The sequence below is a fragment of the Sesamum indicum genome, linkage group LG6 (assembly GCF_026168435.1).
Source record: "Sesamum indicum cultivar Baizhima isolate 11 linkage group LG6, ASM2616843v1, whole genome shotgun sequence".
In the NCBI taxonomy this organism is placed as follows: domain Eukaryota; kingdom Viridiplantae; phylum Streptophyta; class Magnoliopsida; order Lamiales; family Pedaliaceae; genus Sesamum; species Sesamum indicum.
This window is the reverse complement of record NC_142662.1, coordinates 8,475,571-8,501,787: the sequence shown is the minus strand read 5'-3', so window position 1 is coordinate 8,501,787 and position 26,217 is coordinate 8,475,571. Positions and strand designations below refer to the sequence as shown.

The window sequence follows — 26,217 nt, the reverse complement described above, 5'->3', positions numbered from 1 at the left end:
TTACATACAGATTCAATAAGAACATTAATAAAATAATTTTAGATTTAGTAAAAATGATATAGAAATATATGAGGCTGTATTACTCATTCCCATAAATTTACTTTGACACTCCTATTTTTTTATAATAAAAATAATTTATGCAAGTGTGATAATCTAATCTTCATTTAGTATTTCAATTAAGATGTGTAATTTCATATACCGATGCAGTAAAAACACTTGGATCATATTATTCATTCTTATAAATATTACTTTCATACTCCTTTCTACCTTTTCGGAATAAAAATTTAGCTATAAATAAAAATAAAAAAAATTAATCTTTTAAAATTAAAAATAGATGATTTTTAATTAATTTATAAGTGGTACCTATTAATATCAATTAAATATGTAATTTAATATAAAATTTATTAAAACCCGATCAAACCGGTGAAAGCCGGCCAATCCGATCAAAAAGCTAAGTTATGTTTAAAAAAAAAAAAAAGAGAGAGGAGAGAGAGAGAGAGAAAGAAAAATGGTGATGAACAACCAATCAAACTAGTGGCTAATAGCGAAATTGCGGCATCAAGTGGGTTGGAAGTGAAGGAGGAAAGAAAGTTGGTGGCGGTAGATGAAAGGAAAAAGGAGGTGGAGGGTGGGGAGCGGGGAAAAAGAGGGAAAGAAGAGGTCGAAAAGATGGAAAGGGATGTGGAAGTGAGGGGAAGAAGAAGAAAAGGGGGTGGTCGAGGTGAAGAAAGAAAGGGGGTAGGGGTAGGCGGAGGATTGGAAGAGGATATTGGGTTGGTGGGGATATATATATCTATATATATGACCTAATATATATTTAATTGATTATTAAATTTACTTTTTTAGGTTTTTTGTTAAAATTTTAAATTATTATTATTATTTAATTGAATGAAATTTAATTTAAAAATATATTGATATATAGTATGTGTGTATGTGTGTTCTAATTTAGGTTTATCGATTTTTTCACTCCCGTCCAATCGATCGAACCAGTGACCCAGTAACTTAATTGGTTCAATGATCGAACCTGTTAATATCGATTAAATAAAAATTTAATTAAATAATTTAAATTTATAACCTAATATAAATACTTTTTCATATGTATATCTTCAACGCCCCCTCTACCTTTTGACAATAAATATTTAATTATAAATAAAAATAAAATATTTAAATAATTTATACAAATGTGATAGTTTTTAAACCTAAATACATTAATTGAAAATTTTAGCATTTTTATTATTTAGTGTAATTTTATATATAAATTCAATAAGAAATTAATAATTTTAAATAAAAAAAAAGGTTTTCCATAGATATTGCTCAACATACCTTCTACCTTTTGATAATAAAAATTTAATCTTTTAACTTTAAAAATTTAAAATAATGTATAGATAATTTGTTAATTTATATCTGTAAATAGTAGACATTGACTCCCACCCTACCTTTTGGTAATAAAAATTAAGTATAAATAAAAAATTAATCTTTCATTATAGATAAGAAAAACATAAAAAAAAATTAACCTTTAATTATTATAAAAAAAATTAATATTTCATTGGCACCCACCTTATTTTAAATTGATAACATATACAAATGAAACAAAAAAACTAATAAAATAATTGAAATTAATCTCATATTTATCCCCTGCCTTTTGATAATAAAGTAATCTTTCAATTTATTTTAGTTTTATACAATCAAAATAATTTTTTAATTTAAATTTATAACTTAGTTATTAATATACTAATTAATTATTATAATTTTTAGAAATTATAACCTAATAGCTAATTTTTAATATTAAAAAACATATATGGATTGGTTATAAATATTGCTTCGACGTCGTCCCCCTTTCGGTAACAAAAATTTTAATACTCAATTAAATAATTTAATATTCAATTATTAAAAGAAGTGCTTAATAAATTTGATTTCGTATACAAATTCAATGAAAAAATTGTTTTGGTCTTACTGTTTATTTTCATCAATATTACTTTTAACATTTTCTCTATCTTTTAGCAATAAAAATTTACAAAAATATTAAATGATTCATTTAAAAAATTTAAAATAATTTAATTTAAAATTAAATAGAAGAATCCTAATAGTTGGCTTTGGAATAGTATATATTCCTGTTATTATTGATTCAATTTTCTTTTGGCTCCATAAATGGCTTGGTAATACCCTCATTCTGTTCTAATTTCTATTGGGGTAATCTCCTCTTAAGCTCCTAGTAATTTACATTTAACTGTTAATGGGATACAAAAATGTAATTATCAAAATTCTTTCCACCCCTAAAACTTGGACTTGGGAGCCTCGTGGACATTTTTCTGTTATAAGTGCTTGTAATTAATTCATTCTTTTCTACTAATCCGGAAAGACATCTACCACGGCACTTGATCTGGAAAACCAAAACATCACCCAGACCTATGTTCATTGCATGGACGATTGCACATTACAAACTACCTACAGCAACTCTTCTGCTTCAAAAGTTCAAAATACAATTCCCACTTGAAGAAAACACAATGCATATTTCCACTTCATGTCCCTTATTTCAAAACTTCCAAATTTATGTTCTACAACTCTGTCGACTTAAAACTGAAAAATTACCCACTATTTCACAGTCTGAAAACTCAAAAATTCAAGTCATCATTGCTACTTAATTCTATCTCGTTTATATGGAAAGCTAGAAACGAAGCCATTTCGGAAAACCATACTATAACTCAAACTATGTTATGGCACAACATCAAATCGATAACCCATCAATATGTACAGCGGAATACAACAGAAGAGTTACAGGAACAATTGATCACAATCCCATGGATTCCGCCACCATCCAATTATGTCAAGTACAACATTGATGGCTCTTCATGCAGCAGCCCAGGTAGATCAGGCTGTGGGGGTATAATAAGAAATAATTTGGGTCATTTCGTCTTAGCTTTTCATACAAACATGGGATACAATACCAACAATATGGCCGAATTCTTTTTCTCGATGGGCATTGCGTAGTGGAACTCATTTAGCTTTAGCCAATGGTATTAAAATCTTTTAATTAGAAACGACTCTCAAGTTGTATATTACACAATTGTCAGAAAATTGCTGCAGCACAAAAAATTCATCTCGTTACTGCAGACTTCTTCCTGGAAGAGCTTGACTAGCTTCCAGTGTTCATCTCCAGTCTTGCTAACAAAAGGTAATCAAGTGGTGGACCTACCAGCTAAAAGGGCAAAGGTAACTGATTTTCATACTACTACCTATTACTACAGCCCAGACTTCTTGACACCAATTTTGGATGCAGAGTTATGTAATAAATTTGTGCGTATTGTCTCCCGATTGACTGTACAAAAAACAAATTAGTATAAATAAAAAAATTGTTTTTGAGTTCAATAAAAGAAACGAAACTTCTGTTTTTCTGACGTACAATTCTTGGGTCAAACAAGCATACGACACAGATCTTTCAATTTCCCACATCTCCAACGTACAGTAACAACAGTGAAAGCCGCAAACCCAGATTGTTTTGGGCTAAAATACTTGTGCTGACCGAGAACTCCCAGTGTATCTGAAGAGAGGTTCCATGTATTTAAAGCTCCAAGTAGGAACAAGCGTTTCGATGTGAAGAAAACTGGAACCTCACATGGAAACAAGGATTTGAATGAAAGAACATGCAGCTGAAGCAGCATGCTAAACCTAATACGGTTGAGCGCCAAAATGTACTGAACCAGTAGACAGTAAAATGCAACAGCAATCTGCTGGCTTAGCACAATTCTTGACGAAATACAGAAATCATACACCACAATACTATTTATACTAAAAAGAGCTTCAACTATACCTAAATAGCCGTCTTGGAAAAAGTTAACAGCACCATCTTCAGGCTGCATAGCAATTAAATAGAGTAAATCATTATCAACCTTCTATGAGTCTTGAAAGAATACACACTCGCTAGCACAAGAACCAAACTCAGTGAAATTAAAGATGTAGTTGCAAATCCTAATACAAAATCCATGATTGTTTCTTCTTCTTCAATTGGACACCAAACTAGGTTGACAACAGAGGAGGATTGCTGACTATGCGGCCTCCAATCCTTTCATGATCAGACATTCAGAATAACTACAGAAATTATGGCAACGCAGCATCATGCTCAATAGAAGCAACAGTGCAGTCATAGTTACGCAGCAGCTACAGAAATATAATTAACTGGACAAGGTGATGAATCAACATAGGGACACACACATGTTTTAGAAACTAACCTTTTTGATACACAATATCCATGTATATGTCAGACACATCAAAACTACACTGAATATATATCCTAGTTATTTCTTCATTTGACTGTCTTCAACAACTAGAACAGGTCTACTGAGACTTGAGGGTTGCACTTCTATAATCATCATAGCAACCAGTATTTTGCATAAAAAGATGAAACTTGCTATGCTTCATAATATAGGAAAGAGACCAAAAATAGTTATGGGTAAAAAATCTCCAAGGATTAATTATGCAAGAACTTCATGTATCAACACCAAGAAATTGAAGGCTCACCAGCAAGCATCTTGCTTTGGAAGTTATAAGATGAATTCAAGGGCTCCTTCAACTTTTGTGCACTTCCATCACTTTTCTTTCTCTTTCCAGCAGAGCTTAGAGAACCTTCAACTGGGGAGGGGAGGGGGAGACAGAAGAGCATTGTCAAACATCAAGAGGAATTTGGTATATTTCACAAGTACAGAACAGTCGAAAAAGATCGAAACGGTTTTTATAGTCATGTGGGGCTTATTCTCTAATAGCCCTACTACAAGGTTAAATTCATCTACTCATGGTGGAAATCTATAGCTTGGGATAAAATTCACAGATTTTTCAAGACAAACTTCTCACAAATACTCCACAAAATTAATCTTTAACCATTAGAAAAATGACAAGTTTTCGGTATCTTCTTTCAAAAGTACACCCGGCTTAGAGCTTTTTCCAACTTCAAAATGACAATGATAGGACAAGATCCTAATTCTAAGAAAGTTAAAAAAAATTATAATTTCAAACTACTAAACTACATTAAACTTGAGCTCAAGCAAAGCCATCTTTAAAATGTTTCTTTCGATCAAAGTCAAAAATGAAAATCCTAAAAACATACTCAAGACAAAAGAATTATGAAATATTACCTAATCGAACTTCACCTTTTCATCGACACTCTGTCTTTACAATTTTTGACCAAGTGCCTTGTTCACTTTATGCAATAATTGGTAAACAATAAATAATAGGTAACCCAATAAAATAACAGTCAGTTCAGTTGATACTTATTAAAGAATTTGATCAGTCTTTGAGCAAGCAGGCACTTGCACATCCAAATGATTGGTGTCTTTATGTGTGAATTGGCATGAGTTTTCCCTGACTAGACTCTGTTGACATTCATTTCAATTGGACAATATATTTCATGAACCCGCTCTAATGGTACTTACGTGGCATTGATTGGGAAGTTTAATGGTGGTAAAACACAGATGGGTGCTGCACAATTGCTAAAAGAATGCCCTGACATGTTGAATTTCTGTGAGAACCTCAGATTGACTATTTCTCATAACAATATTTACACACTAAAGTTTAATATCCACACAATTTGAATTGGTAGAAGACATTATTAAAACAGCGGAGAGCACAAGACAAACAGACACATAGAAGAGAGAATGAGAAAGGACAGAAACCAAGTTAGCTTAGTTTCATTAAGGGAGTACAATCCAGCTACAGCGTGTCCTTCCACTTTAACTCTTGCTTTACATTGGAACGTCTTCTGCTGTTCTTTCCTTGCATTCATTTAAAGAGAGGGAATAATTCAACGGTATCGGGACAAAGTAGAAAAACAAATGAGGAAACTGGAGAAAGGTTGGAATTGCAGCCTGCATTATCTATAAAGACAAACAGATCTAGAGAGCCACTTGCATAGAGCTAAGTGAAAACCATATACAAAGTACAGGAAAGGCTAGACAGGAAGTGAACAGAAGATGATCATTGGTTGAAAAACATGCCAATAGATAGTTTGTGCATGACCATTGGCTCAAAGATGATCATTGACTGACTGTCTTAAGTGCTTTCAACAGCTACTGATAAGGCACAATCAGTATTTTTCAACTAAATTGAAGTGAGCTAGAAGATGTATTATTATATTTTTTTGATAAAAATGAAGAGAAACAACAGCCATTTGAAGGGCAGACTAGCGAAGCACTACACAACTTAGGGATTGAAACTTCATTAAAAGAGAGTGCTCTAAGGATGTTTGTTCTAAACCAGACTTAATTCTCAGATTAAGACAAAAGAGGAGAATGGAAGAAAGAGTACATGCATAAGCTTCTGTAAATGTGCTATGATACATGTACAATGTACTCAACACTCCGAATAAAATTAACTGCTGAAACTATAATCATAGGGTGCGTTACTTTTTATCAGCTTAATTATATGAATATTATCCGTTGAAATAGGTACATTTTTTTACCACACCTAGGAACATATTATGGTGGAAATATGTTGTGGTTTACATATATATAGACATATATATAGACATAGATATACATACATAGATATATAAGCATTTGATTGTTTATATGAAAGTGTTTAGGCATAAATAAGGCTGAGTTCAACCACGTAGCAAAGCATGCTATCCAATCCTAATTCAACAATGCGGGGAAGGAGCCTGCAGATTAGGAAATGCTATAGGTTTATGACATGATAAGAGTTTTGATAGAATAAGGAGATAATAGCCTCTCCAGTACCTCAGGGGTTAGGATGTGGTATGAATTATGTGCAAAACCATAACAAATGTGTATTTTATGTTATATAAATATATTTATGTACATGACTACGAGATGTCTCACAATCATGACAATTATGCAATTAGTTTCATGTCTCATGCCTATTTAAATTCTCTTCCATTCCCAGACGGTACATATTTGCCAAAAAATATCATAATTGCCTTAAAATAATTCTTTCAAGTACTGTTCAACATGAGTAATACTAGTAAGATGCATTATGTTAAGAAAATATTTGTACCTTGCCACTCCCACACCACTTTAGATTCACCCTTTACTAACTTCGGGTACTGATCTATGCGAGAATCTTCTTGAACCAATTCCTCGACCTACAGAAGAACGAAAAAGCAGCAAAAACAGAAAACTCATGTTTGATTGTTAAATTAAAGCAATAATTTATGTGCCTGTTGTGCACAGAGCGTCATGGATAAGGTGACTGTAAAATCAGAAAAAATTGAAAAAAATAACTGAAAACAGAAAATAATCAGAAAGGTAGAATTTTCTTGACCCGAATTATACGGAACTTTGCAAATGTATAAGCTCCATTTAGATTCTATCCTAACAAGTAGAAGAAACTGGAAAACCTACTTTAGTACACATGCATATTTGCGACAACAATATCTAGATGGTAAATGTCAGGCATATTCTTCTACTATAGCTCAAATTAACTTTGTAGAAATAATAAAAGCAAATAACTACTACTACTACAACTACTACAGACCTTAGCATGAAACTTGCGGACCAAGTTGACCTTCTGATTAAGAAGTAAACATGGTAGCAGAGCATTTATCAGACTATGAAAGGAAATACAACTTTCAAATTGCGTTCCAATCATTTGAATGTAGATATGATTTTTCCTGAATTTCTTTTTCTTTTTTTTTCCAGAACCAGATTTCCTCCCAAAGCTATAAATCCTCTTCCCCAAAAAGAGCAGGAAGACACAAGCAATAACAATCGACACTAAGGATGAGGAAAAAATAATTGTACATTTTTTCTAGTGACTAAAAATGAAATAACAACATTATCCTAACAGAGAAATGATTTGAAACACAAAAAAATATGGCATAAAAATTACAACAGATTAGACATAACATCTTCACTATACAGTCTGTACTTGTTCTAACTCTTATGATATCTTTGAGCAAAACACGCTTGGACAAAACCTGCTTTTATAGCCAAGATGTTGTGTTGGTAAAACATAATAAATTTGGTAAAACCAGTTGTACAGGCTAACATTTACACTAGACAACAAAATATATCTAACGGAAAAAAAGGTTTTAGTGTTTGAAAACAGAGCCACAATTTATCCAGCAGATGTCAGTACCTTTCTCCACAGAAACGGATCCTTTCTTTCCTTGGGTGAGAGAAGATGATCTCGCAACCAGGGGGCAACCACCCAGGTTTCGCCCTCACCTTCACTCCTAGATACCAGTGGCTTCTCTTCAAGTATATCACAAACCTAAAGCAGTTACCAGTTAAAAAGTATGTATTATTCATGGAAAAATGGAACAGCCATTGAGGCTCAGTCAATGAACTCACTAGATTCAGATCAGCACAATGAATAACATCAAAGACAATTAAAGATGCAGCTTCAGCCTAATGCATTTCTGTCAAAGTCAATAGACATGAACTATGATTCATTCTACACAGACAAACATAAATATATATATATATATCATTTTCGGTTTCTCAAATCAGTAATTAAACATTCATATTCGTGACAGTTCATTCTGATACAAATGGTCAACATTTCTGTCGAGAGGCCACTGTCGAATTCATAGACAAGGTGAAGAAACTAAAAAGATAAGGAGATAATATCAACCTAAAGAAAGCCTCATAGTTACAGCTAATCAAGGATACATCTGACTGATGTAAGCCATATGCAAAGTTGAGAAATCTACTAGGATGCTCTAGCCACCTTAGCAGCTCCAAGTTCCAAGAGACTCGCAAAGGCAATTGGGTGCTTCCTGCTTTAAAGGCCCCTTCCCTTTGGACAGCTTTCAAAGGCATGATACCTTACTAAGGCATTCATTCAAAGCCCAAGAATTACGCCATTAATAGGAATTGAAGGTGAACATCAATATCCTGGCAACTAGCAGCATGGTTAAACATATTCTGCCACATGACACGGGAAGTCAACTAGGCTTCCCCAACTTCAATGAAGTCAACTTCCCATTAAACCATAAAGGTGTCCTTTTTTCCTTCATTGGATAAGTACGTAAAAGAAATATCTTAACCTTTCCTGAGCCTAAGCTGGTACGAACCACCATCACTTGAAATGGTTACAAATAGGCACTGGAATCTTTGGTTGGTTCTTAAAAGATACAATCCACTTTTTGTTTTTTCTCCTATATATACGGGACTTCACAATATATTTGAATTCTATCCATAGTTGTTACAGGCACAAAGAACGCCATTGGCGCATAAGAATGTGCACCATGCATTGAGGCTTTTCTTAATTGGGCATGATAGAGCAGTCTGCAATAAGCCATTTGCTTTATTTACACCTTCTGTCTCAAACCATATCTGATTCTGTGAGTATAAAGAATTATCCAGTTAAGCTTTGCTTGCACCTTTTGTTTCAATTAGTTTATGTCGATTATAGCTTCTATCAGCGTATGTAATTATCTTGATTTGCTGTATTATTATTTGACTTGTAAAGTCAAACCCTAGATATTATTCATGAATGTCTAAAATCCAGATAACAAAACAAGAATGGGAAGCCAACGTATCCTCTTTGTTATCTTGAATTTTCTTTGGGTACCATTATAATGAAAATCACACTTTTTGTGCTTCACCTCAACAAGATCTGTGCTTCACTCTGCACTTAAATCCAAGGAAGTCTTGGCACCTTCACTTACATTTGGCATTTAACAACTGTGACTTCCATTACGTGTAAGACATCTTCAGGATAGCAAATGGAATAAAAATCATGTTCTCATAGTTTAAGTGATACTCATGATCTTTATTCCCAAAATCATGGGTTGGTTCCGCAAATAAACAAACCACTAGATAAATTTAAAGCTTCTAAGCTTCCAAAACTTTTAACAAAAAGAAAGGATGAGATGTTGCAGCAATCTAAATAAGAAAAGATTAATGTTAAAACAGTGCCCTCTCCTGAGGTTTGGTCTAATTACACATAGATCCTAAGGTATAGAAAACTAGATCTAGTACTCCTATCATTTGCTAGTATCTAACAAAAAAACCCAAAGGTGTCGATGCGGTTTCTTGTAGCTGGGTGTTTACTATCAAATACCAAACTGATGACACTATTTACAGATATAAGGCTCATTTGGTTGCTCAGAGCTTTACCCACACATCCGCGATTGATTACTTCGAAACATTTTCATCAGTTGCCTGTCTTAACTCTTAATTCTATTCGGGTCATTTTTTGTCCTTGGAAGTTAACCAGAGTTGGCCAATGTACCAGACCAAGGTATGTTGCTCTGAACCTCCTCATGTCCAAATTGAAGAAGGCAATTTATAGCTTTAAGCAAAGTCGTTGAGCTTGGTTTGAAAAATTCAGTCGAGTTATTAATAAGTTTGGATTTTCTCGATGCCAGGCAGATCATTCAATTTCTGTGTAAAGTAGCAGTCCGGTATGGTTAGTGTATGTTGATGACATCTGCATCTGGCGACAATATTGGAGGCATAGAAGACACCAAGGCATACCTACAAACACACTTTGTCACTAAGGATTGGGAACAACCAAGGTACTTCTTGGGCATTGAAATTGCTCATAGCAAGCATGGAATATCTGTGTCCCAACGAAAGTATGCTTGTAATCTCCTTCAAGAAGTCAGTTATTGGTACTAAGCGTGTGGACACACCCATGGATTCACTCCTGATTATAGGAAGGATGGCAGTGACTATTTGGAAGATAAGACCAAATACCGACGACTTATAAGAAAGTTGATCAATTTGACTGTGACTAGACCTAACATCATCTCTTGTTAGTCTAGTTAGTCCGTTTATGTATAAGTTAAGACTTATTCATTGGGAAGCTGCTCTCAGGATTTTGAAGTACATAAAAAGGGTTCCTCGTAAAGGCTTGTTGTTAGAAAGACAGGACATGTCAAGATAGAAAGCCTACTCTCATGCAAACTATGTTAGGTCTAAAGATGACTAGAAATCTACTTCTGTGTACTGCACTAAATGTTGGCGGATATCTTGTAACTTGGTGCCAGCAAGAAACAAACTAGAGTAGCTAGTAGCTAGCTCGAGTATAGCCATGGCTCACACTGTTAGTGAAGTTTTACAATTGAAAATTTTGGTGGGAGATCATATCGCTAGAATTCAGTTTTTCATGACAGAACAAAGCACATTAAAGTCGATCATGGTTTATGAGGCGGTTATGAGTCAGAAAATTTCCATTCCGTAGACTCCTCCGAGTAGAGAGCAGACCTTTTTACTAAAGCTTTATGAGCAAAGCAATTCAAGGCCTTGCATTACAAGCTAGGCATGATTGACATCAATGCTCCAACTTGAGGGGGAGTTCTAAGATTAGTAGATTATTTGTGTATATCTTCTCTATCTCTTAGGGATAAGTAAGTTGGTTTTGTAGTTATTCCAAAAATCCTCTCATCCTATATATATAGAGATTGGGTCATTCAACAAATACACAAGCATACTATTTCTTCCTTAACAAAGATGTTTCTTCAGCTTTATTACTTTAAATGAAGGCCTTAGATTACGCATTGTTACGGGAACATGGTTGCGCATAGAGATGAGATCATGAAAATTGCTTCATTGTGATTGTAACAGACTTACAAATATGATGCATGCTTCCAACTAGAATGTCTCATTTTACAGGCAGTGGTATCAGACCGGTTCACATATGTGGATGCTTGTAGAGAATTAGTTCACTAAAACACACGATGAAAAAAATACTTAATTAGAAGTAAAATATACAGATTCTAAAAGTTACTAAATTATGATCAAGGAAAATAAGCTTCTTAGTGGAGGCACCAAAGTAAACCTTGTGTATAGATATGTATGCTTGGGCTCCATCCTTTGAGGGTGACAAGGGATTAATTTTGACTGCAATTGGGTCATGTATGGGATTTTTAAGTTTAAACAAGAAATACAACACACATAACACATATAGATAAAGAGTAAATTCCTATGTTTTAAAAGGTCAGTGACTTAGGGTTTGCAATCAAAGTAGAATGACAATCAGGAACAAACTTCAAAATTTCATAAAATTAAATTCACACACTATGAAAGATCACAAAAATATTGGACTTTAGAATTTCGACTAATAATTCCATGCCTTAGGCCTAACCACAGTATTAGATTCTAAAAGAATTTTATTCATATACTATTATTGAAAGGTCGCTTTAAATTTTACATATATCTAAAGTTGTCGTAGCGTTTCCCAGACACTAATATATTAATGATCCTAATTCTAGAATGATTGATGAAACTGTTAACTACAGTAACCTAATTGTCTCACCAAATCACAAGTATTTTGAGCTTCTATTAACTTATAATGAACTTAAGAGAACTTTTGCACTCAGTAAAAGAAGTCCTTTCACTTTAAGAGAAGTAATTACAGCAGTTGGATTAGTAAATCGGTTAATTAATTTATTAGGCTTATTAATTTACTGAAGCAGTCCCCGTGGACTACTAGTCCAGTCCGATTAAATAAATAATTAAATGATTGGATGAATTAACTGTGTCTTTAATTAGTCCAACTCCAATTGCATTTAATTAAGGTAAGTGTGAGAGAAGCGCAAGTTTACTGAAAGGAGAAAGAACTTCTAGTACGTCATGATGTACATGCGGGCAACATATATATACAAGTGTATTTCTAACAATCCATAAAATCAAGCTAATTTGCATCAGCTTATGAGTCAGCATATATAAACCTACCACATTTACAGCAAGAAATCTTTGAAAAAGAGGAAACTAGAACACTTCTAAATTTGGAAACTATGTAATCAAATCCCTTTATTTCAATCCTAACATAACATATTTATAGCTTCACAACACTCTCCCTCAAGCTGAGGAATAGATGTTTTTCATTCCCTTGAATATAAGATCATGGAATCTTGAACTGATGAGTCCCTTGTTAGAGTATCTGCTAATTGTTCTTGTGGAACATAGGAAATACCAATTTTTCTTTAATGAAATGTCTGTCAACTTCAATATGTTCTGTCCTTGCATAAGATTATGAGCAATATCAACAGCTAGCTTTTTGTCACGGTAGAGTTTCATAGGACTATCCCACTTGATTCTCAAATGATCTCTGAATAATATTCAACCAAATTAGTAAGCAAAATTACTTAGCAATTACCCTATTTCCGAATTCTGACTGTGCTAATGATCTTGCCACTACTTTCTTTGTCCTGCTCCTCCATATCACTAGGTTCCCTCCAAAAAAAGTACATTTTCTATCAAGTAGGGAACCAACATAGTCAGCATCGGTATAAACTTCTTGAGTAAGAATATTATTCCTTTTGATGAAAATTGACTAATCATGACTACCGAGTATTTTATGTAAATGGCCTACTGGGTCCTACACTAAATGAAAGGCAATTCAGGGAAAGGAATTTTGTTCAAAAGGAGTAATATTCTTACACTAGAGGCTTACACTAATGCTACTAAGTTGGTTCCCTAGTAGATAGAAGATTAACTACATGATATTGTACTTTTCTTGGAGGTAACCTAGTGACATGGAGAATCAAGAAACACGATGTGGTGGGAAGGTCTATACCCGATGCTAACTATGTTGGTTCCCTAGTAGACACAAGATCAACTACACGATATTGTAGTTTTCTTTGAGGTAACCTAGTGACATGGAGAAGACAGAATGTGGTGGGAAGGTCATGTGCAGAATCAGAATTTAGGGCTATTGCTCAGGATTGTGCAAACTACTTTGGCTTAAAATTATTGTAGATAATTTGAGAATCAAGTGGGAGTCCTTTGAAGCTCTATTGTAACAAGTACGCTATGGATATTGCTCATAATCATGCACAATACAGAAGGACAAAACATAGAAATTGATAGACATTTTCATCAAAGAAAATTTGAAGGAAGGATTAATATGTATGTCCTATGTTCCATTAGAACATCAATTAGCCGATATACGAGCAAAAGGGTTAAGGGGTTCAAGATTCCATGATCTTATATTCATCTTGGTAATTGAAAACATCTATTCCTTAGGTTGAGGAAGAGTGTTGTTAGGTTGAGGGGGAGGTTGTGTAGCTGTAAATATGTTAGGACTGAAATCAAATGATTTAATTACATAATTCCCAAATTTAAGATTGATTTCTTTTCCTCCGTTTCAAAAATTTCTTGTTGTAGATGCAGTAGATGTACATATGGTGACTCCTAGGCTAACTAGCTTAGTTTGAGACCTACATTCATATATATATGGTGCCCTCTTGTACATAATTATACACAAGAAATAAGAAATACTTCTTTCAATAAGCTCCTTTTTCTCTCACAAATTCTTCTTTAGTCTGTTTAGGGCCTTTTTGGATTTGGGATTGTGATGCTAAAGAAGGTATTACAAGGTTTCACTACCCCTGATTACCACCCTATTCCTTCAACCAAAAGAAAAATACATTTTAAATGAAGGAAAAGCTATGAAAGCAATGAGGCACCTTATGGCACATTTCTGCCAACTATAAAGGATAAGTTTCAATTAAAGCCTCTTCCACGCACATAGCACATATATGTGCCTGTAGAATTGCATCATCGTCAAGGAGTAGGAGGTGAACTAATAGGATCCAAAATCTAAGGCAATCCATCCACAATGGACATGATAAAACATTCAAGACCATATTAAAAGATGTTTTTAATGTTTAGAAATGGAAGTTAGGGAAACAAGTTTGTCCATGGATAATTGTAACTTTGAAGATGAGCATCTTAACTTAATCAAGCAACATCTACAACAAAGGAGCGTGAGACGCAAATATTTGATCTTCGTAGGTGTTACCTGATATGGTACATTTTAGATTGTCTACTCTTTCGTTGTAACTATGAAATCTCTTGTTCTTCCTTCATGACTTCGATAGACAAAATAGAGCAATAATGAATTCTCTTTTGAACAGAAACTCAAATTAAAAAAGTAAAGAATTCGAAGTTAATGTACCATTTAGAAACCCTCCCAAGTGCGACTTAACCTTCTTCCTTCCTATCGGCAACTCTCACACTCGACAGTGACGTCAATAATAGCATCATCGGTGGTGGCAACAGTGGCAGTTGAAGTTTTAGGTATGTATCTTCATATTTCAGTTGAGCCTTTTTCTTAGTTTAAGAACTTTTTTATATCTGGAACAACACATTTTCATTCTTTAAACTTTTTCATTATCATGTAATTATTATTTTTACTTGTTTTTTCAGATTGAAATATTATTTAATACTACCTAAGTAGCAAGAAATAATGTCATCCTCTCCTTCAAGCCGAAAGGACACCGGATGGAATTATGAATCTTTGCGAGATCGAAAAAATTCCAATAATATTCAATGCAATTTTTGTAGGAGGATTTTAAGAGGAGCAATTACTGGATTTAAACAACATCTTGTTGGGGGCTTTCAAAATGTGCTTATATGTGCTAAATGTACAGATCATGTGAAGGAACAAATAAGACACTACATGAAAAAGAAGCATGAAGTGATCAAATGAATGTATTCCCCACTTTGGTGCCATTGCTGAAGAAGAAATTGGTAAGCAGAACAACAAAATATTATGGGTTGTAAATGCAATACCTCGAGTTGTGTTGAAAGCTAGTTTGCAACAACAACTATGCAACCAAAGAAGTCAGCACAAATTGGCATGATACTTCACAAAAGAAGCTAATGACGTTGGCTAAGAAGAAATTGAGGGAGAATGTGGTTTAAACAATTTGCTGGACTCCCGTGCAATGAAAACCTTGGGCCTACAATCAAAGCCGTTGGACCGTATGACTCTGATATGAAGCCTCCTTCTTACGATGAAGTTAAGGGTCAAGTATTTGGAAAAAAAAGTTGGAGCATGCCATCAATGTCTTGAAAGCATTGGAAGAGGATCAAGCAAAGTATGGTTGTTGGTTGATGCACATGGGTGGACCAAAACAAAAGCACAGATCATTGGTCAACAACACTAAAGGAACCAAGTTTGTTGAATATATTCATGCATAGTCTTATTATCCTGAGACGGGTGAGAATTATTTGAATTACTCGATAAATTTGTGCAACGGATTGGAGAAAAGAATGTTATTGAAGTCATCACATCACACACAGGGCAAGTGCAAATGTCTTGGCCATTGAGATTTTTTATTTAGAGTTATACCTTATAGTACTCGTAAATTTTCTAATTGGACTGCGTTTCAAATGTAAATAACTAATGTTTGAGAGTACTATATGTATGTATATTTTAACTAAAATTTGCAAAAAAATAATTATTAATTTTATGCAGCTCCATACCAAAAGAAGAAATAGGCTGGAGCAAAAGTGTTTAAATAACTTAGTTTATATGAAGTATAATAGAGCTTTGAGGCGGTTGTACAATGCCCATAATACCATTAATCCAATTGCCTTAGATGAGATGAAGGCAATGAATGATCACTAGGAAGATTGAATGTCAGTGATGATGATAAAGAGAATGCTCGTGTGTTTGAAAATGATGATTTAACTTGTGGGATGTTGAATTGATGAAGATGCCTATGCTTTCGACCTCGGTATTCGAAAGAATTAAGACATAGTTGTTAAAGGCGCACGGCGCATCATGGCGCAAAGGTCCCCTAGAGCCATAGCGCATGGCACATGGCACGGCGCACCTCTTTTTTAAGCACAGCACGTATTTACAAAAATAAATTATATATTTGTACATTAATATCTTTTAACATCAATAATGCAAAAACAATTAAATATTGTTAAAAGATTGATTAGGAGTTATATGTATAGTTACCTTACTTGTAGTTGCTATTTTTGGTAGATCAATCAATCATATCCATAAATATTGGTACAAGATTGATTAGAAAATTTGTGTGTAATTAAATTATTTATAGTTCATAGTTTTAGTAGATAGTTTAATCATATCCATAATATTGTTTAAAGATTGATTAGAAGATTTGTATATTTGTAGTTTATATATTTGGTGGATAATCAATCATATCCATAAATATTGTTAGAAGATCAATTAGGAGATTTGTGTATATTTACCTTATTTGTAGTTTTTTTTTGGTAGACAACCAATCATATCCATACCATATTTATAAGTCTTCCCTAATCCTAACACTATATACTTATTTATTAAACAAAAAGGCCTTGAGAAACCCTACTCGCACTAGCCCTAAGCGAACTGTCGCCCTCGCCCATCTCCATCCACCAACTTCCGCCAGTCTCCACACTAGCCACCTCCTTATCAATCTTAGAATAGAATAATATTCGAATTTAGAATTGTGATAAAGAAATCGAAATTCTATATCGCTATATAAATCGTTATGTTCTATAATATTCAATATTTATTGGAATTTTCAGCCCAGCCCTAAAAATGCCTGAGCTTGCAGAAAGGGGTGCCACACAGAAAGACGCAGCTAAGGCGCGCCATGGCAATGCACAGAGCCATTTTCTTGAGAATGCGCAGGGCTTGCGCCTCACGTGCACATGCCCTGTGGCGCACGCCTTTTGGCGCCTTTTACAACTATAAATGAAACACTACATCAAAACATCTTCATCCAAGGCAACCAAAAACGCCTCTACGTCCTTTAATCCACTAAACATTGTCTTCATCAATAAGATGAACAGAAAGAAGTCAATTAATTTAAATGATATAAATTAAAAAGATCTTGATTGCTAATGATCGAGCATTTATAGAGATAATAAAGAGAATGATGATGCTGACACGACGACGAGATAGGGGTCGGATTGGAATTGAAGTGATGGATATTTTATGTTTGGTTTCATTTTTATAATGATTATGTAGGATTAGTTTAATGGTCTTGGATATTTTTAACTCTTTTTTTTCTTTCCTAAGACTTGCTGTTTTGCATATTATCTTTATGGTATGATAATTAAAATAATTTTTAGTGTTTATATTTAATTGTTTGTGCATTATTGATGTATGAAATATATAATTTATTTGTGTACATGTGTGTTCGTGTGTGTTGTGCTTTAAAAGGGGCGTTCTGCGCCATGGCTCCAAAGACCCTTGCACCATGGTGCGCCGTGCACGTTTAACAACTATAGCAGCTCCTAACTAAGAAAGAATAACCGAAACTTAGCAGTGAAACTTAGCAGCAAAACATCAACTTGGTTGGAAGTACCTAGAGATTCATTTTTGCTTAGCCTCGTGATGCATTGGAATTGGAAGAAAATGCCAAAATATGATTTCAATTTTTCACTTTAACAATTGTTTGTGATGGAGGCTGTACCTTAGGCTGTTCGAAATTTCCTGCTTCCTGACTTTATTTTCTATATGCAAGATATATACTACCTCCATTATTAACTCTAGCATTTGATTCATATTAATATGGAAAAAGCAACTTTGTGTTGAAAAAATGACAAAAGTTACTAGTAAGAGGCTAAAATGGAACTCCAGCACAACATGAGAACAAAGAATGAAAATGCATATTACTATTGCAGGGATAGAGACTCCTTCTGAAAAAACTATAACAAATCCTGTCCAAGTAAATTAGTGAAAACATATCCACAAAGTAATGAAGTACCTCATGGTAAATCTGCTCAGCTCTGACAGACAAATGATGTCTTCGATAGGCCCTGGATGCTATCAATATGCACCCCATAAACTGCAAACATCAATATAGTTACAAGTTTTAACATGTAGGCATTGCAAGATAAGTTCTTAGAGCTGCATCTTATAGTGAAATACCAATACACAAGCTGGCAATAAAAGTGAAGCATGCTCGACGATCCACTGTCGGGCAGCACAGGATAGTGGTTTATAATGGTTCACAAGCAACTCTGTGCACTTGAATTCTTCAACACTAGAAAAGGGTTGCATACAAAAATCAAACCAGAAGGCTGGAGAAGTTAAATGAATATTGGAAAAATTGTTATATTTCATTAATTAGATACTAAAACCAGCTTACCCCTGATTATCTCTTCTTCTGTCCAATAAATTACTAATGGTCTCTATAGCTCTTTGCTTTGCAGGCATGTAAATGGCCTCATCAAGGGCATGATTATCCCTCATCTTGTATTCATCCAAGTAATTTCTCAGCTCATCCTCTGAAACCTAAAAGAGAAGAATTAAAAAATTACAATGCAGATAGTGTTCGAGATTTCATTGGTCAAAGAGGTGTTTATTCCTTGCAGGGATAAATTTTTTAAATCAATTGACGAACTGTGAAAGAATCAAGTATCACAAACCCAGCTTTTTCCAGTTCCAGTGCACAGAAGTTGAGCATATGCTTCACATAGGCGAACTTCTACCCATTTTGACTGCAAAGTGTTAGTTATTACCAGTGTTAGACTTCAATGACTCAAATTCAAGGCGTTACTGGTAAATCTACACATCAAAAAGAATAGGAATGTAGAGGACAACTAGTACGCACAAGCTTTTTAGATGCTATATTAACATCCCCATCCTCAAGGCATAACCTCCCATGCTTTTGATAGCCATGATCACATTCCAACTTCCCATCATAACATATGCCATTTGTGGGACAGGGTTCACAGTAGTCTGAAGCAACAGCACCAATTAAAGAAAGGCAGATTGCAAGAGAAATATTGGAATATGGCTGACTTCTAAACAACAGAATAATTTACTAAATCAAGTGCTTTCTTTCGGAAAAGTATATTCATCAAAATTCTTCCAAGGAATGATTGAATGCCAATTAGAGAATCGTATAACAGCAAAAACCCTCAGAGCCTCCCAGCTTCAAAAACTGCTTTTGGACACAAATCACAAAACTCAGGCATAGGGTACCCATAAATTTATAGAAATGACAGTTTATATAATAGCATGTTTTTTACAAAAGAACATATTAAAATTCCATAATGTGAATTTACAAGCAGATAACCACTGGCAGCATAAAGAAATTTCAGAACTATTAGGTAACAATGGCAACCAGCAGGTTCACCAAATTATTTTGCACTTTTAAGTGAAGAATATACTTTCTGCACTGATTTATTCAGGAAATCAGAATTGCATTGGTTGGTAGAATAATTTACTACTGCTCCTAGTTTGCATCTTCATCTGCAGCTCCAACAAGTAACACACTTCTGTGCTCAGTTACACTTATCAATGGTTTCTAGATGGGTTCCTAATGCAGAAAATGAAGAATTAAAAATGAATAAAGGATTATTATAGAATAATTCAGCTTCAAGGATGTCTGGTGTAAATCCAGCTTTTAGCTCTTTACATGCCTTTCCTATTCTTTTATCAAGGGAATTTGAGAATTCTATAATTGCAGAGTATTTGTTTCAAATGCTATTAAGTTGTAGAGTGTTACTCTAAGCACCATTATTGTTTCAAAGTTGTGTTAGGATTCTATGTTGAGTCCCATAAGATTAATCTCAGGGTCCAAATAAAAGTGCTGGTTGGAAAGGAGCTACATCAAAGCATATAATGATAAAGATTTCAGTACAAATTGATACACTGTGCTTCCCACATATACGAGTTCTATTGTCATGGTATGTGATCCCTGAATTGACCTCTTAGAGTGATCCTAGACAACATTGACAATTCTTCGCCTTTCCCCTTTCAATTTTTGGCAAGACTACAGTCCCAAAAACTAAAGTGGGAATGGTCCCCGAAAATCATTATGTATAAATCCCAAAGTCCTTGGCCTAACTAGCTTGCCATTTCGTATAGGTGTTACTCGCTTCTTAGGGTGAGGTGTCTGACTTGTCCAGAGGTGGCTAGGGCAAACCAAGAATCAGAGGCAGAAGTACCAATCACCATCAGTTTATTATAACTATGAGACACACAGCTCTATGTCAAGAGAAGTGGCGGAGTTTGCAATGCAATTTCAACATTCATCAGAAGTTTACATAAACATTAGCTAGTGGGTACACTTTAAAGATGATCTAGTTACTATACTATTTCAAATGAGAGAAGCAATAATAACTGCACTAGGAAATCTCAGGAGCCGCTGGTGAGATAGAGATACCAAAGATGCAGGCAAGAAGTATCTGAACCGCTAAGCAAATATATTTTTTAAGTGTTCCCCCCTTCCACCAATAAGGGTCAAAACTGAGGTGCATAATCATCCTAAAGGCGGTCATTCAACTGTACTCTCCCTCCCTTCAACTGCATGAGCACCTATACTAATATCCCTTTTGTCCAAAGCAATAGAAGCAACACAATGACCTGAGTGCCAAATAATGGTCAGTGCTTCCACATGAGATGAAAATATGGTGAGATCTTACAAAAGTCAAGCAGAAGATATATTTGGCATCTGGGAGAACTTATAAGAATGACGGCCAGTCTAAATGTACCCAATTATTGTGATACACATACATGATGCAGGAATAAAAGTAATGAACAAAGAGGAGGATCATATAATATATAGCAACTGAATTAAAATGTTGTGGGAATGACATAAATTGCATTTGCCACATTACTTCACAATAATCAAACCACCGCAAATGAATGTGAAACAACTCAAAACATGTTTAAAGATAATTAATTCTGGAATCATATTTTCCTCAATTTTCAAATGTTTTGACTGCCAAGCTTCTTTTTATTGATTGTGAGCCCATCAAACAACTGCATCCCACCAAACAATAACAATCACCAACATAAATTAATTTAAAAAATAGAAAATTGTTTTATATTTATGTCAAATAACATTATCTATTTTTAAATTAATGTATTTAGTTGCATCATGAATGTCTATAATTGGTTTGAATTTGGGCAGTAGATGAAAATGTGATATCCAAACATTTCCAAATCATATCTCCACCTACCCCTACTCACTTTTCACTTTTACAAAATTAAATCATACAATCATACGATCACGTCAACTAATCCAAACCCATTTTGATTTCCAGATGAAGACAACAGCAAAAACAAAAAAAGGCCAACTCTGAAACTATGAAAATTTAATTGCAATAGAAAAAGTAACAAGCTGCTAATGATTGAAGACAAACATGGTTGCAGGTGGTGGAACTTCTTGCATATTAAACATATTATTAGATATAAAAGTGAAACACAAAGTTGTGCCGTCTGGCAACAACATCAGATCCCAAAAGCATGAACTAATGCACATGAACACTAATCATCAGAAAGGACATAAATACTGGAAATATTATAGGGCATTACTGATGAGAAGCTCAACTATTAACATGAGGATGTTGACTGCTAACAACTACCAAGCTGCAGATGCTCATATATAAGATACCAGGAGCAATAAACAAGAAACCAACCAATTGATAGCATTCAATTTTTAATACAATGGCTCGGGGAGGCAAGATGAAATTTTCAAGGTCTTTCAACCATTAAAAGTATCGCTGGTGGAGCCTAGCCTATTCTATCTTCATCAATCTGATAACTTGCAATAAACTACTAAGAGATGGTTGTAACTAGCTAACTTTAGAGTCTGGGATCTGTTGATGGCATGGCAACCAATTATTAGGAATGATTGCAAGGTAAAAATAGGTGATCTAAAATTAGCTAAATCCTGGACCCCCAGCTTAAGGCTAAAATTAATGTCTAAGACAACAAGAATTTCAGGCCAAATAATTATGTCCTTCGTCATTTCATAGTCTTCGCATTAACTCTCATGAATTTTCATTAAGTTTACGATTCAAGAGTTTTAGGTAACTTTATTATAAGATAGCAGGAAATTTTGGTTTTCCTTATCCCATTCAGATTTACTCACTATTCAGGTTCTGTTTCAGAACTTTGTCACTATGATTAAACTTAAAAGTGGCATATTAACGTAATCCTCTTCCTTGTAGATGAAACATCCAAAGACTACACATTCTATAAGTCGATAGGTAATCAGTATCAGAAGTTGGTACTAGTTTGTGTGGGATTGCTTCAACCATTGTGCAGCTAGGTGGTTACTTTGTCTTTCGTCCTCACTTCTTCTCTCTGCTTTCCTATATTCCACATCTCTGTGTCTATCTGCAAATTCTTTCACATTTAGATTTTTATAGTAACAATGCTCCCCATAAAGCTGCTAAAGGAACCCAAACCTTAAATTCTATTGCATAGCCACTCTAACATCCTTTCTTCACTAAGACTCCTCTTGTATATTGTTCACAAGCACAGCACTTGACCATCCTACAGATTCCTGAAGATTCATTTTAATTAAAGTCCTATCTGAATATGAACTGCTAGGGAAGCCCTTTTCAATGATATAAGCCAAAACCTACCAATCCTCACCTTCCTGTCCTACATTTTTTGGTAACATGGCAAAAAATCATGACCTGTTAGTATATGTAATCACAGGATGTATTGGTGGCAATAAGTTAAAAGATAATGTGTATGTGGATTTGCTCCCCCTCCGTGATTCAATGAGAATAGATAAGAGGCTCGTGGGATTCACATGAGGGGGCACGGATGGCTATATTTCTGGGAGTGAACTCCGGGCAAATATGCAGCACAGGGATAAGGAATCTGCTAGTATATATTTCAAATCAACCTTATAAGCTACATTAATTGCATCTTTAGGGCTGCCAATGCTTTCATTAAATATCAGCAACTACTATTGGAAAGAAAAAGTTTAAAGCTCCCACTTCCACGGATTAAGATCAAAATTATTAATTATCCAGTCCATCATGTAATTGGAAAATTCTTTACTTGTTCCGACTGATACTTCTTTGACAGAGGAACCAAAGATTTTTTTTACTAGCTGTAGTAAATAATCCTCCATTAGCAAATTTAAACAGTAAAAGAAAATGAGGATAAAGGTGTAGCGGGCTGTCTGACCTTTTATCCAGATAATATTTCTTTAGATCCTTTTTCTGGCTAAATAGCACAGAAAGACTATCTTGGTGTTATTAATTGATTAGTCAGTGAAAGGTTTTATTAGGAGAGGTTAAATCTAAGAAGTAATGTACAAAGAATTTATGATACTTATAGCAAACACCAAGCTTTGATCATGGGCTGAAATGAGGTGCTATGTCTTAAATACTTGTGCATCCAATTGATAACTCAGGCCCTTCAAAAATTGATGCACTTAATTTAACATGGGAGTTGGGACCACCCAAGAAGCATGTAACTTCTCCAATTTGGGAACACAATCAAATATCCATGCCATGACAAAATTATTATCTATATCTATATGTTTGTGTATTGAAAAATGGTTGGAAACAAACGCCACGAAAATTGAGCACAAACAGACTTCTGTAATAAATAGCCCTGTAAAGTCCAAACAAACCACACATCAAAGTAAAACATCATAATAGCAGTAGGTTGTGTATGGCTTTGAACATTAATTCCTTTGAACGCTAATTGCAGTTAACTCTACCACAAACTCTATCTAGGTTTAAGCATCCTGGATCAATTCAAGTACCAGTGGAAAGATACTGCATATTTGCTTATTCTGAACATGGAGGCACTAAGGTGATGCCTTGAAAGCTATTGAGAAGTTCAAGAAAGACAGGAGCGCAGGGAAGACAAAGCAATAAGAAAAACAAATATCATATCCAGATTCCAACTTTTTGGAAGCAACAGTTACATCTCTAGAGGCATCATGCTTTGACTGCTCAATAAAGGATATTTTGTACAGAAATTTTGAAGCTTTCGTATCTGTTGCCCAAGATGCAAAATTGAGGACTCAACTATCTAATCAAACAAATTCTTCCCAACTGTTTCTAATGAAGGAACAAGAACAGATTCAACAACCATTTCCACAATACCTCTCCAATACATAAAGCATGAAACGCTCGAGTAGTTACATGAATGGAGGAAGGACACTGGATGTTGCTAACTTGTGTGATAGCATAAATTCCTAAAACGCTTCTTTTGATAGTCCAAATTCATTGGTAAAACTTGAAAGAGAAACTCCCTTTCAGATGCTCAGTGAAAAAAACAGCAAGCATTTTGGTTGGCAAGTCATCTAACCTGTACAAAAGTAGTATAAAAGAACAAAGAAACTTGAGTTAAAAGTTAAGCAACGTAACCAACCCCAGTTTTCTTATGTGGATCAGTAAGACAGAATTCAAGTTGCTGATTTTGAAGTGTATTGGAGGCAGAAACTAGGAAGTTGCTTTCCCGTTGAAGTTGTGTCAAAAACTTCAAATGGCAATGCTACCTAAGCTCAAACGTACCCTTCTTGTGGATGGTTATAAGAGAAGCACCTTTACTTGTGCGCTAGGGTACTGCATGAGTACAGCCAGGTCTGGCTTTTTAGACTTGAACTTGAGCCAAAATACAAATACATAGGGAGTAAGCTATCTAGTTTTCAATTATTTCATTGCATCTATGTAGCAATTTGATAGCTACATGTCTAATTGAATATCCCCCTCATTGTTCAACTCCTTTCTCATTCTTTTTTATTTTCTAGGTTGCAGAGGTGCACATCTATATAAATGTCTGAGAGATTGAAAATGATAAAAACCAAGTTATTGCATTTTACATCTAGCAAACGGCCATATAAACCAGCATCAATTTTATCCTCCAGCTATAGAATAAGGTTACCCCATTAATTTTACCATTACTGGAGCATAAAATAACACTAGGTCAGTTCTGAATTTCTCCTAAAAACTATTCAATTAAATTTATGACCAGTAAGAACTGAAGGTGGAAGTATTTGCCATTAATCAAATAAATCTGCTAAAAAGGTTATACCTTATTGAGTTAAAGAACGGAGAAAATCGTGTAGACAGTATTAACAATGCAATGGAGTTTCTTCATTGCATAAACACATGATCCACAATGTACTTAGCAAATATACGTCAGGCCTTAACCCATAAATTCTGGATGAAATACGTATAGTGCAAGTGATTGAGAGGAAAGAAATGATAACTTTTACCGGGGAGGGAATCATCGAGGTCAGAACTAGTAGAGTTGCAGAAGGGTGTAGGCGGCTGATTGAGATAGGTGGCCATGAAGTTACAAACCACTGCCACAGCAGCGGCGATGGAAACAACGGTTATCAAGCGGGTGAAGTCGGCTCTAGAGGATGGTAGAGCATTGAAGGATGGTTCCGCAGGAAACAGAGCATAGGAGGAAGAGGAGGGTTTAGGCCTTCTCTTCCTCTTAGTGTCGGAAGCCATTGGAAATTAAGAGAAGAATATTATTCATTGCTTCTTTTATTTCTTTGTGGGGTTAAATCTATTTTGACTATATATAAAAATAACAAAAATCTTCCTATAAAATTTATAATATCAAAAATTACTCTCATATTACGAATAAGGCAAAATTGCAAAATTGGTCCCGTAAGTATGGGGGGTGGCAGAATTGGGACCGTAAGTACAGGACTGGCAATTTTAGTCCTATAAGTATTGATTTTTTGGCAATTTTGGTCCTTCCGACCAAAATTGCCGAAAAACGCGGCGGAGAGATTTGGGGCTTAGGGTTACGACGTCCACGTGCGCAACTTAAACA

The 26,217-nt window shown here is 34.6% G+C and overlaps 1 protein-coding gene and 1 long non-coding RNA gene across 6 annotated transcripts; both read right to left on the bottom strand.

Moving 5' to 3' along the window:
• Positions 1–3,338: 3,338 nt before the first annotated feature.
• LOC105164531 (Man1-Src1p-carboxy-terminal domain protein) lies at positions 3,339–25,920 on the bottom strand. 5 transcript variants are annotated; one of them, XR_002287348.2, is made up of 11 exons: positions 25,643–25,920; positions 19,268–19,395; positions 19,083–19,154; positions 18,803–18,948; positions 18,583–18,697; positions 18,419–18,499; positions 8,086–8,220; positions 7,003–7,090; positions 5,424–5,493; positions 4,516–4,626; positions 3,339–3,851 (listed from the first exon to the last, which is right to left on the bottom strand). XR_002287348.2 is itself a non-coding variant. In XM_020695042.2 (11 exons), the coding sequence occupies exons 1-10, from the start codon at positions 25,884–25,886 to the stop codon at positions 3,847–3,849; spliced, it is 1,125 nt and encodes a 374-aa protein (XP_020550701.1). In that variant the 5' UTR covers positions 25,887–25,920; the 3' UTR covers positions 3,339–3,538; positions 3,809–3,846. The 5 variants fall into 5 exon arrangements, 4 of the variants coding, with proteins under 4 accessions (XP_020550701.1, XP_011081484.1, XP_088737155.1 ...); XM_020695042.2 differs by lacking the exon at positions 5,424–5,493 and having other exon boundaries at positions 3,339–3,538; positions 3,809–3,851; XM_011083182.3 differs by lacking the exon at positions 5,424–5,493.
• Positions 11,567–18,405, bottom strand: LOC148787704 (uncharacterized). Its single transcript, XR_016065704.1, has 4 exons — positions 14,863–18,405; positions 14,707–14,776; positions 11,740–11,801; positions 11,567–11,626 (listed from the first exon to the last, which is right to left on the bottom strand). It is a non-coding gene; the product is annotated as an uncharacterized LOC148787704 (long non-coding RNA).
• Positions 25,921–26,217: the final 297 nt, after the last annotated feature.